This window comes from Hemibagrus wyckioides, linkage group LG20 (genome assembly GCF_019097595.1).
Source record: "Hemibagrus wyckioides isolate EC202008001 linkage group LG20, SWU_Hwy_1.0, whole genome shotgun sequence".
Lineage (NCBI taxonomy): Eukaryota > Metazoa > Chordata > Actinopteri > Siluriformes > Bagridae > Hemibagrus > Hemibagrus wyckioides.
The window spans coordinates 6,007,025-6,025,105 of NC_080729.1; the positions used below are offsets into that span (position 1 = coordinate 6,007,025).

Here is an 18,081-nt window from a genome sequence, read left to right on the forward strand (position 1 = left end):
TAACCCACAGCCCTTAGAAGCTCCACCCTCTTTCCTCCAACTCCTTTAAGTAATCTTTTGGGAGTTCCTCTCAGCATTTGAAAGATGCTCTGATGGAGCACCACATTGTCTGTCAACATACACTATATTGCCAAAAGTTTTGGGACACCCCTAGAAATCATTAAATTCTTGTGTTGGTTTCCAGGGGTTGGGCTCGGCCCCTTAGCTCCAGTGAAAGGAACTCTTAATGCTTCAGCATACCGAGACCCAACATTGTGGGAACATTTTAGGGATGGCCAAACTTCCAAGTCCAACATGACTGCACACCAGTGCACAAAGCACAAAGAGTTTGGTGTAGAGGAACTTGACTAGCCTGCACAGAGTCCTGACCTCAAACCGATAGAACACCTTTGGAATGAATAAGAGCAGAGACCGTGAGTCAGGCCTTCTCATCCAACATCAGTGCCTGATTTCACAAATAAGCTTCTCGTGGAATGGTCAAAAATTCCCATAAACACACCTTGTGGAAAGCCTTCCCAGAAGAGTTGAAGCAAAGGGCGGGCCAACTCCATATTATATTCATGTGCATGTAAAGGCAGACGTCCCAAAACTTTTGGCAATATAGTGTAAATGGACCATGTTTAGCCTTTAATAATGAAACAGAAACTATTAATATGCTTGCATTTAGCAAAAACAGCACTTTTGGTGTTTGTAAAAGGATTATCATGAAAATGTATAAATGTAATCTGGGGTTCTCAAAAAAAACCCTGTGAATTCTTTTAATACATCTGACTGAAGTGTCTTTCAATCTTTTGATTCAGATATTCTACTTGACCACTGGACGAAGACAGATTTTTAGTTGATGACTGAATGCATTCAATATATGAGATGTGAACTGACCTCTCCTATTAGATACAATGTCCTCTGGATGCCCAGAATAGCAGGGTCTGTAATTTAACATGATCTTGAAAATTTTTAAAGAACAGAGCCCAATGTGCATGGAGTAGATTTATCCATTTTAATGATTTGACATAATCAGTGTTCCATATGGATCAGGAAGGGATGTTCTGTACCCTCTAACCAGTGCTAATGATCCCCTAAGGCTGCCTTTATTGCTAATAGGTTTCCACAATATAAGTTGTGTTCAGCTGGATTCTAGAAAGTAAAAGCAGCATGGTGAAACTTTGGGACATTCCAACGGTGCTGAGACAGGATGACCCCATGGCACTTCAACTACAAATAGCAATGTAGGATCATGGTGATGGAGCACTGGTGGTTCTTTCCCTCAGATTCTATGCTTTGTTTCCTCTTATTAGTGAGGTGAAAGAGGCGCCCTCTGAACTGGAACCGTGACTGAATACTTGATTGAAGAATTCTTAACTGAATGGTCCGGTCTATGACTGACGAAGAGCTGTTTCTTTAGTAGCTTCTGAAGAACCTTTCACATATATTTTGCCCTGTAGTAGTGTATGTAATGATGGGATTAACATATACAACAACATAGTTATTCAAAATAAATAAATGTGTGCATTTTGTATGCATCATGTGTGCATTTTAATATTATGTATACAGTATGAGTCTAGTGCCCACTGTTTGTTCACTGATACTGTAGCACAGTTCCAGTTCATCCTGTATGGCTGTGTTTTATCACACTGGTAGGAGAACCGATGAGATCCTACACAGTCTCTACAACCCTAACAACGCTTCAAATAAATGGTGCATCCTTGTTTCAATGTGGAAAATCAACTACTGAGGAAAAACCCCAAGCAGCTCCACATGTAGTTTACCTGCTTCACCATCAGATGGTGGTGTTTCACCACGATCTATGAACGTGGCCATTTTTGTGATAACTACCAACCTCTCATCAGCCTCTAGATTTGGAGGAAGTTTGGAATCAGCAACAATAAACAGCTGTTAATACAATAACCCGTGGTTATAAAATTCACAGACGGCAGAGGGGTCCAGTCCAGGACCATTTTACTGTGCACACTATACGCTGTCACAAACATCAGTTTCAATCCATTCTGGGACACTGTGCATGCCTGCCTCATAGTCTCAGGTTCTTTCTGTCACTATCTACCTCATGCAATTCATAAAGGGGGTGTAAAGAGTGGAACGTTGCACATACCTGAGACTACAGGGCCTGATGACATCAGCCATATAGTTATTGCCATTAAGGCTATTCAGACTTATTGATTTTATCTCTCCACCTCAACCCCATTTATATTCTCCAGCAATATGTTCATGCCCTTTACTTATTCGCAATGGTAAATCTTTCACCAACATTTAGGTCTACCAGACTATTTTAGCATTTGCTTTAACACTGAAGCAGTTGGTCATAAGCAGATATATGAAGGACTTTGGTCATTTTTTTACAGGCACTATGCAGCTTACTGGTACTGGGGATCTGTCCTTGGTGCTGGAAACATTATATCTATGGCACTATTAGTTTAAGGCTGCTTTCTCAAACAGTCCGGCTCTTGGCATTGGCCTTGGCGGTGAGCTACTTTACTTCTTTTTTTTCCCTCAAGCATAATCCAGCCATTATTCCAAAATGCTTCTCTGATTACTTGTGTGGAATAGGAGCTCTCTGCTTTTCATCCGACACCAATTTCCTCAAAGGCTCACTGCACTTTGACCTGGGTGTGGTCCATGGATGTACTTGGACATTGACAAATGAAATAAGTTGGAAAGGCGGTGACACTGGATGGACACTGGATGCATCTGTGAAGCTAGACATGGTGCTGTTGGATGCTTAAGCATAGTCTCTTCTGTAGGTAGATAAGTTATAGTTTGGCACAGTTCAACTATATTTAAATCGTCATTAAAGTAATGTGGTTAATGCCGGACTGCACATTTTCTTCACTTTGTTACATTATAGCCTCACTTCATAATCGATTCATTTCTTGATGTGAAATTGTTCTCAAATGAAAAGACAAAAAAGTTTGAAAAACGTTTGTTTTATTGAAAATAATTCTTAAAAATGTATATTTTGAATAATTAAAAATATCACATTGATAGAAGACCCTCTGCTATTACAGTCAAATAAAGGGCAGTTAACAGTGCAGGCCATAGTGAAAAACAAGTTCAAAGGACCTAGAACTCTAAGACAGGATTGTGTCATGGCACAGATCTGGGAAAAGGGTACTAAAAAAAAAAAAAAAAAAAGGTCTATCATTCTTAAGTAAGAGTCAGAGTCCAGATGCAAATCACTCTTCAGAAAAAAGCACATGACTCCTCAACCCTACAGTGAAACATGGTGGTGGCAGCATAATGCTGTGAGGACATCAGGGACTGTAAAACCAGATGAACAAACCTTGCACTGCTTAAAAGCATGCTGGCCCGCAGACTAGAATAAAGATGCATCTTCTAACACGGTAATGACTGAAAACAAAGACAATGCAGGGTTTGGGATAAGCTGATGAATGGCTTTCTGTCCATTTCAGCTGATTATGGCAATGTTTGTTGAGAAAGCACTTTCTAAGAATTGTCATTGGAACACATGCTGGGAGAAATGCATTTTACCCTGTTTTTTTTTCTTTTTTTACAAGAAAAATGTGTATTTACATTGGTACAGTGTAAAACATGAACAACAATGCAAGTAAAATTGACATTAAAATTTATAGCTGTTTCACATTTATCCTTCAGATGTCCTGGTTAGTAGAACACAGTGGGATAACAGATATTGGAGAAGTGTAAAGCTTTTGCTTTTAGTGGTAAATAGTACTGTCTATCATATCTACCTGCTGGAAAAATGAGACTAAGCTTCGTGTTCTTAGAGACACTTGTGTTCAAATACCAGAGTATTTCAGCTCATGTGACGTCAGGGGATTTCTAAGCACCCCGAAGGAATGTGTTACATGAGCTGATAGGTTTGTGTGCATGACCTAACCAGATGCCCATGACTGGAAATGACTGCAGAATGATCCTTATCACCCACTGAGAGGATGGACTGTCAAAGTTTATGAGCTGAGTTGAAAATCAGTGGTGCTCACTAATGGTTTTTGTTATTGTTTTATCATTGGGTATGTATATTGCGACACAAGCAATATTCGATGTTGTGAGGTCACGCAGTGATAAAATAAGGCCATAGCTGCCTCAATTATGACTCAACTCCAAATTGTATCCTTATTGCTTTCTTAGTTCTTTGAAAAACATGAGAGCTTTACAATTACTTTGGTCAGTAAAATGTATAGCTCAAGTGACTTTGGCTACAGAAACTATGCTTCATTCTCAGGCTCACTTGTTAGTCAAGGCCATGTGGGGTAGAAAACTATATGTCCAAGGTTATTGTACTGTAAAAGAGTTCGTCATATCTTTGATTACTGGCACTCCCTGACCTTGAAAAATTATCATAACAGATTGTTTACTTTAAAATCAGCTGAATACACTTACGCAAGACTGCCATTATACACAATGGTATTAGAATGATTCGACAACAACAATAGTATGGACAGGGAAGGATGATATTTGACATAGTAAATACATAGCAAGCAGAAATAAATTAATTACATTGAACACAATTATTCAAGATACTGTTTTTTAAATACTAAACGCGTCACTTATACAAATGGCTTACTCGTCTACAACGTAGGAAAAGACAAGAATACAAAATATCATTAATAAGTTATAATAAATAATAACTTTACATGTGAAACGAAGGCTTTTTCTTTACGTTTAATACTGAGGATCCAGGTGTATTTTCTCCAGCGAGTCCCATCAGAGAAATGTTAGAAATGTAACCGTGTCCGTGTACAGCGTTGTTGAACGCCATTTTCTTGAAATTTAAAAGAAGTTTCCCCACACAGCTGTAAGCAAGTGCCAGCCTAAAAAATTTCAGGCACAGTGGCATTTGGTAACGATCAAATCATTGAAGGATGTTAGTTTTAGCTTTCCCCGGCTATCGTAGTGCATGAGAATCATGGGCTCGTAGTCAGCTGGCACGCAACATGGGCGAGGCGTCGCTCCTTTGGTCAAGCGATGTAGACGTGACTTTATCTGAGTGTGCATACTGGCTGGTTTGTAATTGTGTGGGCAAGAGCCGTCACAGAAATACATTGTGTAGCCAGCAGGAGCCACAATCCAGTCTGACCAGCCTATCTCCTCGAAGGAAACGCTCAGTGATTTCCGACTACAGTAGCTGTCGTCCTCCAAGTTTTCCCCAAACGTGGAACGAGCTTTCCTCACCTTGCCATCCATTCGCTTAAGTTCCAAACAGATCTGCGGAGTGGATTCGGTTTCGCCTTCTTTGTTTCTAACAAAGCCGATGTCAACGATTAGCGAAGCGTCGCTAGTCTTCCCAAGCCATCTGTTCACTGCAAAAGTCACGTCCATCGTAACATTGTGGCCTCTTGATTGCCATTTCTTGGAACTGAAGACCTTTTCCATGTGAGAATGGGTGGTTATGTGTATTCTAACCAGAGTTTTCTGATTGCGTAGTGGTTGGTCAAAATTGTTATCCAGAGGTCTTTGAAGTCGCAGCTGTGCTTGTGCCAAGAGAAACTCGTCTGTTATATGAGACTCCCTGTGAAAAACAGCCCTGAACCATTGAGTCACTGATTCAGGACTATTCTGCTGAGAATTCAATGGCTGCACTGTAAAGAAAGATAATCGACTGTTGTCATTATTTCATTTCACTGCATGCGTTTCAAGACACAAAATATTTAAAGGTTAAAGTCATTTTGTCAAATGTTCATAATAAATATCTGAGACTCTCAATGCCCACAGCTGTTTTGTCACTAAGCAAACACATTTCATGCCATTCATGCACTTTTTAACGTAACATGGCAACCAAATAAACGAAATATTTATTAATAAACACTAAGACGCTTTCTCAAACTATACAGAGTGTCTCTGAAACAGATTTAAGACGCAAACGTTTTGCTCAGGAGTCAAAATCTTGTTGTATGCTAAATCACCTAACGCTAAGACAAAAGACTAATCCTAGCCTACAGCAATGTTAAGTCAAGAATCCGGGCTTAATCTGAGAAATGGCCTAAATTTAGTTACCTGTGGTGTGAAGGAAGAAACTGGCGCCGCTCTGAAAAGGCTGCATGTTCTTCCTCATGCTCTGGTATTGACGATATATTCTGATTAGTTCCTGATAAGACGACCTTCCTCTAGACGACGGCGGCGGCGGTGGTCTGTCCATCCCCAAGTACTCCAGCATACTAGTTTTAATAGCCTCAAGCTGTAGAGTTTGATTCGTTCCTGTATAATCCTGAACAGCCCTGGAGCCTCGTAGACTGGAGCTAAATAAGACGAGCCAGGCGAAGAGAACATAGCATTGAGTGGCTGAGTTCTGCATGACAAACTCTTTTTCTGATGCTCTCATTGTAATGGTTGATGAAACTCCAGACATACTTTCCTTTATAGCGTAGCTAACCACGCCCATTGCGGGGGATTGTATACTTTTCCAAATTACCACCTATTACACCACCATAAACCACTTCAGGGTAACAGATGTTTATTTCACGAACAATATGGGTTTATATGCATCATTTCAATATTTATATGTACTTATGTCTAAAATAATAAGTGATGGTGTGTAATAATGAAGTAAAAATATTTTTGGATGTAAAATCAGTTCACACGAATGTCCGTGCACGTGTATTGTATTTTCAGGTAATAATAAGACTTTTCTAAGAATCTGTAGAAATATATATATATATATATATAAATATATATACTCTGGAGTATATGAAGAGGCGTAGATGAGTCATACACCTTACTTTGTCAACAGCGTTCCAATAATGACACCACCCAGCCGTGTCATTCTGACATGTTTGTGTGTTGCTGACCTTGATGTGTGTGTGTGTGTGTGTGTGTTTTTTATTGTAATTCACTGATCTTTATCACACACTTATGCAGGTATGTTAAAATACACTAAGGTGTAACGCTGATATCAATCTTTGCACTCCTGCTTGTATTGTTCATTTGCACCATTTAGTATCGACGGGACATCGACTAGCCAGAACTGCAAAACACAGGTTAAGACACTAAAACGGATCTCCGAAAGTCTCGACAAAATGGTGATCATTTCAACAAACCTGGTAAAAAATGTTGGAAAACAGGAGCTATCGAAAGAATCCTTTTGAGAAATGATGTGAAAGGTGCTCAGGTAGGTTTCAAACACGCATTGTAACATTGGTCATGCCGGATTTCAAAGAGAACATTGTTGAGTAATCAGGCCTTTTTGAGGAGAACAAAAGGAAGGTTCTATTTTAAAATATGAATGTGACGTTTACAGCAACGCAATGTACACCAAAGATAGTACGCTCCACCACACCCAGAGCAAACTCTCTTTTGGGGGTGGGTGGGATATGGGGAATCGAACAATACATTTTACTGGAATACGTTTATGGACAAATAAGCCATGCCTGTTATGTTCCCTTTAAAGTTTCCCAGCAATCTTCCTGTTTTTCTTAATTAATTGTAAGTTTTATTTAAGATAGACGATCATGTACCATATATATATATATATATATATATATATATATATATATATATATATATATATACTACCAGTCAAAAGTTTGGACACACCTTTTAATTCAATGTTTTTTGTTTAGGGATTTATTTTCTACATTCTAGGACAATACTGGAGATTTCAAAACTATGAAATAACACACATGGACTTCAGTAATCCATATGTAATGACAACAAAAAACAGTCAGTTGTTATTTTAAGACACGAAGGTCAGGTGTTCTGGAATAGTTCTTTGCAAGAACAGTATTGTCAAGTGCATTTGCAAAACCCATCAAGCACCATGATGAAACTGGCTCACATGAAGACCATCCCAGTAAAACAAGACCAAAACTGACCTCTGCTGCAGAGGAGAAGTTCATTTAGAGTTACCAGCCTCAGAAATCACCAATTAACAGCACCTCAGATTAGAGGCGTTATGAAGGCTTTACAGAGCATCAGTAGCAGACATATCTCAATATCAACTGTTCAAAGGACATTATTGTGTATTTCGGTCACCTTCAGCATTGTTTTACACTGTAGAAAGAAATAAACATCAGGAAAGACCATGGAATTATAAGGTGTGTCCAAACTTTTGACTTTTAGTGTATATATATATGTATATATCTCATACCCTGTAGTGAATCGATGATTACTATGATGACTATGTTGTAAAAGAAATCATAACGGTTTCTGGGAAACAGTGTTATTATATCAAATTATGGGAACATGAAGGTAGCTTCTACCTGGGATGAAAGCTTGGTATCGTTTCAGAAGGACTATTTTACACAGGGAGCAACAATCTCATGTCAAAGACAGAATGTCAAAGGATTTTCATACAATCCAAAAACTTTGGAACATTTTAGGTAGGCAACTGCCAAGCCTCTGCCACCTTTTATTATTGGTGCATATTGCTCTTTTTCCATGCCTTCACTCACGATATATGGATACCCAATTCTTCTAACTAAAATATCTTCATTCATTATTAAGCATATTTCTGGCTATTTTCTAAGCTTGAAATCGCCTTATTCTATTAGCAGATCAGTTTTGCTTATGTCAAGCAGTTATTTTTGGGGATAACATAATGATCTGGCAACTGTATAAGATGATTCTGAATTAGTAAATATGTCTAGAAATAGTGTCTAGAGTAGAATAGAGTCTTATAATTCGTATATCTTGTTGTCCTTTGGCTGCTCGTTGTCCCGGGTCACCACCGCAGATCTTCTGATCCAAATACTATCCCATCCTTGGGGGTTGGGGTCAGAGCACAGGGTCAGCCATGATACAGCATCCCTGGAGCATGGTGGGTCAGGGGCCTTACTGAAGGGCCCAATGGTGGCAGTTTGGCAGTGCTTGGGCTTGACCCCTATCTTCCGGTCAATGAGGCAGAGCCTTAACCGCTTGAGATACCACCGCCCCTAGACCTGAAGACTTGTAAACTGTCATCTTTTCCCCACAGCTTTGATGTGTCAGTGCACACTGTAGCCTCAGGCTATTGTAAAACTATTGTTGTAGTTCATCCACTTAAACATGTTGTGCATTATGAGATGCTTTTCTGTTTGTCACGGATGTAAAGAGTGCTTATTTGAGTTACTTTAGCCTTCGTTTTATATTTGTGTTTCCCTCATTCCTCCCAATTCCCAAAAAACACGCCTGTTGGTGAACGGGTTACTTGCATTTTTGATCACATTTACATTTCTGGTATTTGGCAGACGCCCTTATCCAAAAAGATTTACAATTTATCTCATTCTATACAGCTGAGCAATTGAGGGTTAAGGGCCTTGCTCAGGGGCCCAGCAGAGGCAACTAGGTGGACCTGGGATTTTAACTCACAACCTTTTGATTAACCACTAAGCTACCACATCCCACATTGCTTGCTTTTCTACTAGCACTGTTTATTCTCGTCATTACTATTTGTCCTTCGCAATGCAATCCAAATGAGTGTCCAACCCAAAATATTTAAGACTGGTTATCTTCAAAGACAAATAAAGAACTATGATGAGCGCTGTACTGCAGTGTACGTCTCTGTGCAACGTCTTCTGAATTTAACAACTTGAGGCTTTCACAACATTCCAACTCATACCGATCTGATGGTTAGCAAATATACACTAAGACCATTTCAGCCGTAACACCTGAAGATCTGTAGTACACACTGCACACACTCTCTGGACCCAAAACCTCCAAGCGGCAGAGAGAAGAGTGGCAAAAAGCTCAGTGCCTTTGAATATAAGGGCTACAACATTCAAACCCCAAGGCCGAGTGTGTGAGAGAAAAAGGCTTTGGATAATAACAAACAGCTAACAAGAAACATTGTTCCCAATTCTTCTTCTTCTTCTTCTTATTATTATTATTATTATTATTATGAGTAGTAGTAGTAGTAGCACTAGTAGTGGTATTAAGTTACTAAATATGTTCTCACATGTTGGTAATTTAAGTGACTAGAAACTATTACAGATGTTATCCAGTTTCAGCTGAAGGCATTCCGTTAGCATCAACACACAACTCGTGACAACCTCGTGTGTCTGTGTCACATTCTGGCTCTCCCTTTTAGTTATGATGTCATAGTAAGTCTTGCCCCAGTCCCTGCTTACACTCTGCACACAGTGTACATTGTGCTTAACCATAACGTGATTATGATCATACCTAATAATTTGTGTTTCTCTCTCTCTCTCTCTCTCTCTCTCTGCCTGATCCATTCTACTGCCCCACTTCTGGTTGTTGTCTCATCACTTGAAGGCTGCTCACTACGTGGACTTAGACATAGACACAGATATGGCTTTGGACTGCAATTGTCTCACAAGTTTTGCACTCCATCAGTGAACAGCTGATAACTTCAACAAAATAGACTTCATATTCCAATTAGAATGAATTTCCTGGGCACTTTTTAACCAGAGAACCTTTATAGAAGGGAAATTAAGAGGTTTCCTGAGACTGGTTTCTCTCAAGGTTTCTTCCTTATGTCATCTCAGAAAATATTTCTTCTCTCTCTCTCTCTCTCTCTCTCTCTCTCTCTCACACACACACACACACATTTCTGTAAAGCTGCTTTGTGGCATGTTCTATTGTTAAAACTACACTACAAATAAAACTGAATTGAAGTGATGCTCTACTTTCCAGTGAACTGTGTAGATTAACTTGGGTATTAACTCGGGTATTTGTTTCTATTTATAGGCATGCTCTTACTTATATAATTGTGTATGTACAACAAAGCATGCAGTTTAAAGCCTTTCTTTGGTTTTCTGGAAGACAGCTGAACACTCACTTTAATCTTTGTGGAAATACCATCATGAAGTAAATGAACTAGAAAGAAGTACTTGTGCAAGAAGCCCATCGACTACACCAAACTGCCCCTAGGCGTGAATGTGTATGTGTGAATGGTGCTGAGCTGAACTTTAACTTATATTAAAGTAAAAAATGAACAATATTCCACACAGTATTGCTGTAGCAACGTAGTCAGACCCTCTTGCTGTCTTAGCTACACATAGAAGTGAGTCTTATTCTCACTAGAACTGGCTCCACAACCTTATGTAGTTTTTTGTCAGTTTCTGTTATTTTTGTCATTATTGCTGATGCTTCACATGACTTTACGTGTATGTGATTTATAGCTGGCAGAGAATTATGACTACTGGTGAATGTTCAGCAAGAGCATCATTGAATCTGTTTGTCTCGCAATTAATTAAATGAAAACAGCTCTTCAGGTACGCAAATGGACTCGAAGATTCAATTACACAGCAATAGTGTGTATGAGACAGCATGGCAGGAGGGACGAGGGAAGAAGGGTCTTGAAGACATGCTGCACTGGCATAGTCAGTTAGATCCAATACCTTTTTTGAGTTTGTAACCTAAAGTGGAGAAAAATGTTCCGCAGAAAATGATACGTGGCTACCGCTATGCATGTATCGCCTCAGTATAAGCTTCACTGGTCATAACTAATGTCTAACTAAATTCTTTGTCAACTAGCAAGCTAAAATAGTCACTATGTTCGGCTATATTTAATAAATAAAATATAAATATGATGAAATATACAAATATGCTGAATAAAACCGCTGTGTGATCTGTACAGTGTGTATGGTTGGGCATTTTGGGTCCAATAGGCATAAAGAAATATATCCTAATGAGAGGTCAAGTGAAAATGATTAAACATGCCAGAAATGACGTCTTCTAACACCAGATCTACTGCAAACACTTTAGTCCAATTGGTTTAACCAAAGCGGCAATTAGGCAACAAAATAAATATGATTTGAAAAAAGTAGAGGAAGCATTTGTTTGACATTTTTAATGAACATCATTATGAGATGGAGAGGCTTTTCAATGTTTACTGAGTTTGTTATTTTTGTAATGCCTTCTTGATTTGACAATTATTTAAATAAATTATACAATAGACCATGCAAAGTTATGTTATTACAAGGTGGATTCAGTTAAAACTCAGACCCAGATGGGCGTAAGCACTAAAATAAACACTGTTTAATAGACATCAATCTGAAATTTCCATCAAAACACATCCGCCATTTTTCTTGTCCACCAAACCAACATCATGTCACATCAAATTCACCGGAACCGGAAGCGAATCTAGCCCGACTAAACATTTGTTTTCGCACAGATAATATCTTAAATCCACAAAACAAAATTAAAAAGCGATAAATAAAAATAAATAAATATTCATTAAACACCAAAACGTACACAAAATAAATTGCGAAAACGCAACTTTTATGTTGGGTATATATAGGCCCCGCGCACCACGTGACTTCCTTTCCCAGCGAAGCTGAAATCATGGACGCCAGCCGCGTGCAGCCCATCAAGCTCGCCAGAGTAAGAAATATTACAAATCCCCTTTAGTTCCGGCCGAATTTTGCATTTAATCGCGTTTGTATAGGAGTTAAAACTTCATTTGTTGTTTTGAAGCCGTTAGAAATGAGCTAGCCGTACTTTATTCGATATATACAGTGGTTATAGTGTTCGGGTGTGTGTGTGTGATGGTGTTCGGTTCATAAGCTAACTAGCTAGCTTCCAGCGCGAGCCACGTTATTGTTAATCGAGTTAAGTTGGGTATTTGTCTTGCGTTACGAGACACAGATTTTAGTGTAAGGTGTACTTTCAGCCTCTATACAGCGTTCTTATTAGCTTATGTACTGAAAACATTCCCCGTCTAGCTTCTCTGATGATCCAGTGTGTGTGTTATCTGTTACAGGTCACTAAAGTGCTCGGCAGGACCGGCTCTCAGGGCCAGTGCACCCAGGTGAGTGGACACAACTAACACATCCATGTTAATTATTATATACACAATAATTAATAAACTAGGAAAAACCTTTATTGGCTTGCAAAATGACCACAGATTGAAAATTGTCCCTCAATAACCAGGAATGAATCTGCTTTAATCTAACAATCCATGTACCTTTTATAATCTTTTTCTCCCCGTTTATAACATACAATTTCTCATTTTTATACAACTGAGCAATTCTAGAAGTTAAGGGCCTCGCTCAGGGGCCCAGCAGTGGCAGCTTGGTGAAGCTGGGATTCAAGCCTTCTGACCAGCAGTCCAGCACCTTAACCACATCCCCCAGCTTTATGCTATATGATCTTGGGCCAAATGTATGCACACACAAAAGGTTGCATATTCCCAAAAAAGCGCCTCAGTTTTATTATAAGTAATGTTTCATGCTGAGTGGTGGCCAGTTTAATAGAATAGAATAACTACTCAGATCCAGAGGGAAATTTAGTTGTAACAGCTCGGTACTTTTTAAAGTACAGGAGGGAAATGAAGAAAATGAATAAAAATAGAAAAAAAAAACATGGGCGACAAGTGGGCCCTTACTAATAAACAAAACGTGCAGAGTGTAGTGAGGATTCAGTACATGGTAGAGTAAAATACCTTAGTACAAAAATGCTGAGGTGGTCATGTATGCGAGAATGGACAGATATGCTAGATAGACTGAGGAATTCGCAATAAATGCGCTTAAATTATGCAAAATATGTAATAAACTACTGCCATAATAGATAAGAATACTCAAGGATAAAGTTCTTAGGGTGTGTGTCCCATAAACCCAGTGGTGGCTCAAATGGTTAAGGCTATGTCTACACTAATCCGGGTCAATTTAAAAAGGATGTTTGTGTCTAAAAGCGCTCCGTGTCCACATTATCTTTTTTTCAATCGTTTCCCAAATGTTGGTCATCCGTCTGAAAATGCTTACATCACTGTACTGTGCACGAATAAAACATAAGACGCATTGACCTGGGTCATGTCACATGACTAAAAGGCGTTTTGAAATTTATCCACTTTGGATAAAAGGTACGTTTACGTCTGTGTGGACGGAAGGCCGAAACGGATAGAAAAATATGCGGTTTTAAACGAAAACATGTTAGTGTGGATATGACCTAAGGCTCTGTGTTGTTGACCCGAAGGTCGGGGTTCAAGCCCCACAGCACCAAAGCTATCACTTTTGGGCATTTGAGCAAGGCTCTGTTCCAGGGGTGCTGTATCATGGCTACTTCCATAGCTGGTATGTGTGAGGAAAAGAATTCCACTATGCTCTAATGTATGTGTGATGAAGACTTCTAAAGGTAGCATTATTGCAACTGTACTGTTTTTTTTTTTTTAAATTTCATATCATCTTCTGAACAGTGAGACAGTGTATGATGCTGCACAACAAAAAGTTACACATTCTTACTGCTTTAAAATGCAATTGATGAACTAGAAACAGCCTTTATTTATCACACGTACATTACAGCACAGTGAAATTCTTTCTTCGCCTATCCCATCCTTGGAGGTTGGGGTCAGAGCGGTGTCATAAATTATTAAATTCTATAATTAGACTATTATCCCTAATGAGCAAGCCTAATGAGGCTTCGTGATCTAATGTGTCTTAATTCAAGTATGTGGCATCACTTTACACCTCTCACCTGTTCCCTCAGGTGCGCGTCGAGTTCATGGACGACAGCAACCGATCCATCATCAGAAACGTGAAGGGCCCAGTGAGGGAGGGAGATGTTCTGACGCTTCTGGAGTCTGAAAGAGAAGCAAGAAGGCTTCGATAGGTTAGTCATAAGATGCATGTTTTGCTTGTAACATGGTGTTTTGAGTTGGTGTTGAATTCATTTTAGAAAGTGTGTGTATATGTATGTGTATGCACTTTAGGTTTGACTCCCTCATGTAATTAGTAGTAACTGGTTCAAAGTAAATGAATGTTGTGGATGTCATGGTATTAACTCCTTTCCTCTGCTCTCCCCCACAGTGTGCTGGTTAAAAGCTTTGAAGACCCAGATCCCCATGAAGCAAGTCCCCACCAGCTCCTAGTCCAGATGTGTGCAAATTCAAATAAAATGAACAATTGGTTGTATTACCCGCTTTTGTGGTTATTTATTTTTTTATTTGGACAGAATCTATATGTCAACATGTTCAGAAGTTCTTGACCTTCCTCCTGCATTAATGACACAAGGCATCAGATTTTTTCATTTTATTACAGGCTTATTTTTTTTTTTTAGTAGCTTGTTATACAGAGATATGAGATGACACCCACAGTATCAGCAATGAACAAAATTCAAGATGTTCAAGGAAACCTTTCGTAAGAGCAAGCAGAAATACTGAGAAATAAATCTTCATAATGAAGCAAGCAAACACTGCAGTGCAAATATTGATAGCTTGCCTGCTGATGCCCTTTTGAGTTAACATTAAAAAAGGGAGGAAAATGTGGGGTTGTTGAACTGAAAATTAGTTTGTGTATATTCTTTTGGCTTTTCCCTTCAGGGGTCACCACAGTGAATCATCTCTCCACCTATCCCCATCTTCTGCATCATCACTTGCACCCACTAGCTTCATATCCTCATTTATTCCATCCATATACCTCCTCTTTTCCTCCTGTCTGGCAGCTCCATGTCCAACATTCTCCTCCCAATATACTCACTCTCCCTCCTCTGGACATGTCCAAACCATCTTAATCTGGCCTTTCTAACTCTGTCCCCCAAACGTCCAACATGAGCTGTCCCTCTGATGTACTCGTTCCTAATCCTGTCCAACCATGTCACTCCCAAAGAGAACCTCAACATCTTCAGCTCTGACTCCTGTCTCTTCCTCAGTGACAGTCTCTAAAACATACAGCATGGCCGGCCTCACCACTGTCTTGTACACCTTCCCTCGCTGATATCTTCCTATCACAGAACTCCTGACGCCTTTCTCCACCCATTCCAACCTGCCTGCAGTCGCTTCTTTACCTCTTTCCCACACTCTCCATTACTGAAAAGTAATTTGTGTATAATACAAACAAAACCAGCAGTTATTAAATTGTGGCTCCTACAATCATGCCATGGTCAAAATCTCTAAAGTCACTCCCCCCCTTTTTTGATGGTGTTACTGTTGGCCGTTTGGATGATTAGATAAATGTATTATTGTGTAGGTGTACAGGAGTTGCAAATAAAGTATTGCTCATCCCCACCATCTCTACCAACACAGTGACCAAATGTAGCTCGATGCCGCCATCTGCTGACTAAAATAGTTCATTTCAGTTGCTCGAAAATTCTGACGCTTACTGAAGGGAGATTAAACGACTTATTGCATATTTATTGATCCTCTTCTGTATCATAAAATTTTTCTTCACAGATACTAACATTGGATTTGATAGTTGGAACAGACCCATGAGAAAAAGGGATATAGATTAACATGAAAATCAATTCAATGACCAAACATATCAATATGCATGGGAATAGTGGACAGAGATTAAGATCTGCTTTTAAAATATGCAGAAAAGCTAGTCAAGACAAGAAACCTAGCAATGAAAATTGTGTAATGTCATCATCCTTCCTTCCCTTATTCACAGAATATTTTTTATTATTATTATTATATTATATTTTATTATTTATTATTTTAGTATATAATAATAATAATATTAGTACTTTAGTATTTACGCATTGCTTAATAAAATATATCTAGTGGGATCTAAAAATCTGGTCCTTTTTTATTTAATATTAGAAAAAGAAGGTTTTAAAAAAAAATTTTTGAATGAAAAAATTAAATGTACAATATCTTAAATATTTAATATTCAAAAAATTCTACCCTAGGCCACTGTTTAAATGTAAGCAAAAGTGTGATGTTGACTGCTTTGTACAAAAGGTCAGATTTTCCTCATGTCTAATCTCTTCGACTGATGCATGTGTCCAGACCACACAGACGGATCTGGACTGATCTGGACTGGATCATACAGTTTTGCACCTTATCAAGTCCATGTCAGCTCGAGTGCACACTGTTATTAAAGCAACGAAAAGGGGGGTTGAGGCTCTGAAATTCATGTAAATGTTTTGTTTCAAATATTCTACTTTTTTATTTCATTTCTTTTATAATGATAATGAATCTTTTATTTTGTAATGAAAATTGTTGCCTTGAATTAGAACATAATACAAATTTTCAAGCATTTTCTCTGTATACTTACTTTTTTGTATATTTAATTCTTACCAGCTCAGGCAAATCGACTGTCAGACCAAAGTATTATGCTCTTTTATTTATTGTTAGTGTTTGTCTATAGATGTAATGCATTCCAAGGAACCTGACCAACGAGGCAGAACAATTAATTCCAGCTACAAACTTCTTGTTTTTTGTATTTTTTTTTACTTTCAATTACAAGTGACCGCACATAAACACTTATCCTTTAAAGTCCCATTTTTTAAAGGATTATTTCATGACTAATAACGCTGCCATTTTCGATGAATTTTGCATGTTGTGTCTGTGTGGGTTTCCACTGGGTTCTCTGGGGTCTTCCTTCCACTCCAAAACATGCCAGTAGGTGGACTGGTGTCTTTTAATAGCCCCAAGATGTGTGTGTGTGTGTGTGTGTGGGTGTGGGTGTGGTGTCCTGTGATGCACTTGGGTCCCATGTGTGCTGTTTTCTCTCCTCATGCTCAGTGTTCTGCAGGGTAAACCTCATATGAATAAAAATAAATGAATAAAATATATATGAACTGGTTAGAGTGACATCACAAATGAATTTCTGCAGGCAGTCTATAGAGAGCCCACTGTTCTATTACAGACTAGTGGTGTGAGTACAGAGACTGGGATGTCTGTGTTGGCCTGCATGGGTTTTCCTGAGTGTTTGCCCAAGCCTGTACTGCCCACAGTGAGCCACATTCCAGAGTGTTTGTGCAGGTTCGTGGGTTTGTATGGGTTTTCCCAATCCTGCACTACTCACTGTAAGCCTGCAGTGAGTCAAGGTTGAGCAGTGAACAACACTTGTCAGCTCTTTTGACACTAATCACCATAACATACTTTTAGAGAGAATGTATATTCTGCATTTATGACTTCCAACAAATGTCACTGATATCCTGGATTCCTGAACTGAAGTTTTGGTGACTATATTGTTCACCCTCTATATGCCCTTTTAGGCACATCTTTAGATAATAATATTACCTATAATAAGTATTCAGAAAACAGTTTACTATATTTAGTGCTAACACCTATGACATCATAGACTGATTATCTCAATGTATAGAACGTTGCAATAATCAGATCATTATATCAGGCATAAAAAGTTAGTGCTCACTTTGAGCCCAGGCCCTAAAACTAAATCTCAGAAATCTTAGCGTACTTCTTGACTAAGATCCCACCTTCAACTAAAACTAGCACTTAGTTCTTTCTGCTTTGAGTCTTTAGACTCTAAC

At 38.8% G+C, this 18,081-nt stretch overlaps 2 protein-coding genes across 2 annotated transcripts; one reads left to right on the plus strand and one right to left on the minus strand.

Moving 5' to 3' along the window:
- Positions 1 to 2,984: 2,984 nt before the first annotated feature.
- LOC131370617 (derriere protein) lies at positions 2,985 to 6,388 on the minus strand. Its single transcript, XM_058417992.1, has 2 exons — positions 5,989 to 6,388; positions 2,985 to 5,573 (listed from the first exon to the last, which is right to left on the minus strand). Exons 1-2 carry the CDS (start codon positions 6,371 to 6,373, stop codon positions 4,816 to 4,818), a joined length of 1,143 nt encoding a protein of 380 aa, XP_058273975.1. The 5' UTR covers positions 6,374 to 6,388; the 3' UTR covers positions 2,985 to 4,815.
- Positions 6,389 to 12,175: 5,787 nt separating this feature from the next.
- rps28 (ribosomal protein S28) lies at positions 12,176 to 14,780 on the plus strand. The gene is made up of 4 exons (XM_058417866.1): positions 12,176 to 12,252; positions 12,632 to 12,679; positions 14,353 to 14,475; positions 14,673 to 14,780. Exons 1-3 carry the CDS (start codon positions 12,214 to 12,216, stop codon positions 14,473 to 14,475), a joined length of 210 nt encoding a protein of 69 aa, XP_058273849.1. The 5' UTR covers positions 12,176 to 12,213; the 3' UTR covers positions 14,673 to 14,780.
- The last annotated feature ends 3,301 nt before the right edge of the window (positions 14,781 to 18,081 follow it).

Coding starts and splice junctions, on each gene's coding strand:
- LOC131370617 (XM_058417992.1), bottom strand. CDS start 6,373: ATGGGCGTGGTTAGCTACGCTATAAAGGAAAGTATGTCTGGAGTTTCA. Junction 5,574..5,988: donor TTTCTTCCTTCACACCACAG/GTAACTAAATTT, acceptor CTTTCTTTACAG/TGCAGCCATTGAATTCTCAG.
- rps28 (XM_058417866.1), top strand. CDS start 12,214: ATGGACGCCAGCCGCGTGCAGCCCATCAAGCTCGCCAGA. Junction 12,253..12,631: donor AGCCCATCAAGCTCGCCAGA/GTAAGAAATATT, acceptor TATCTGTTACAG/GTCACTAAAGTGCTCGGCAG. Junction 12,680..14,352: donor CTCAGGGCCAGTGCACCCAG/GTGAGTGGACAC, acceptor CTGTTCCCTCAG/GTGCGCGTCGAGTTCATGGA.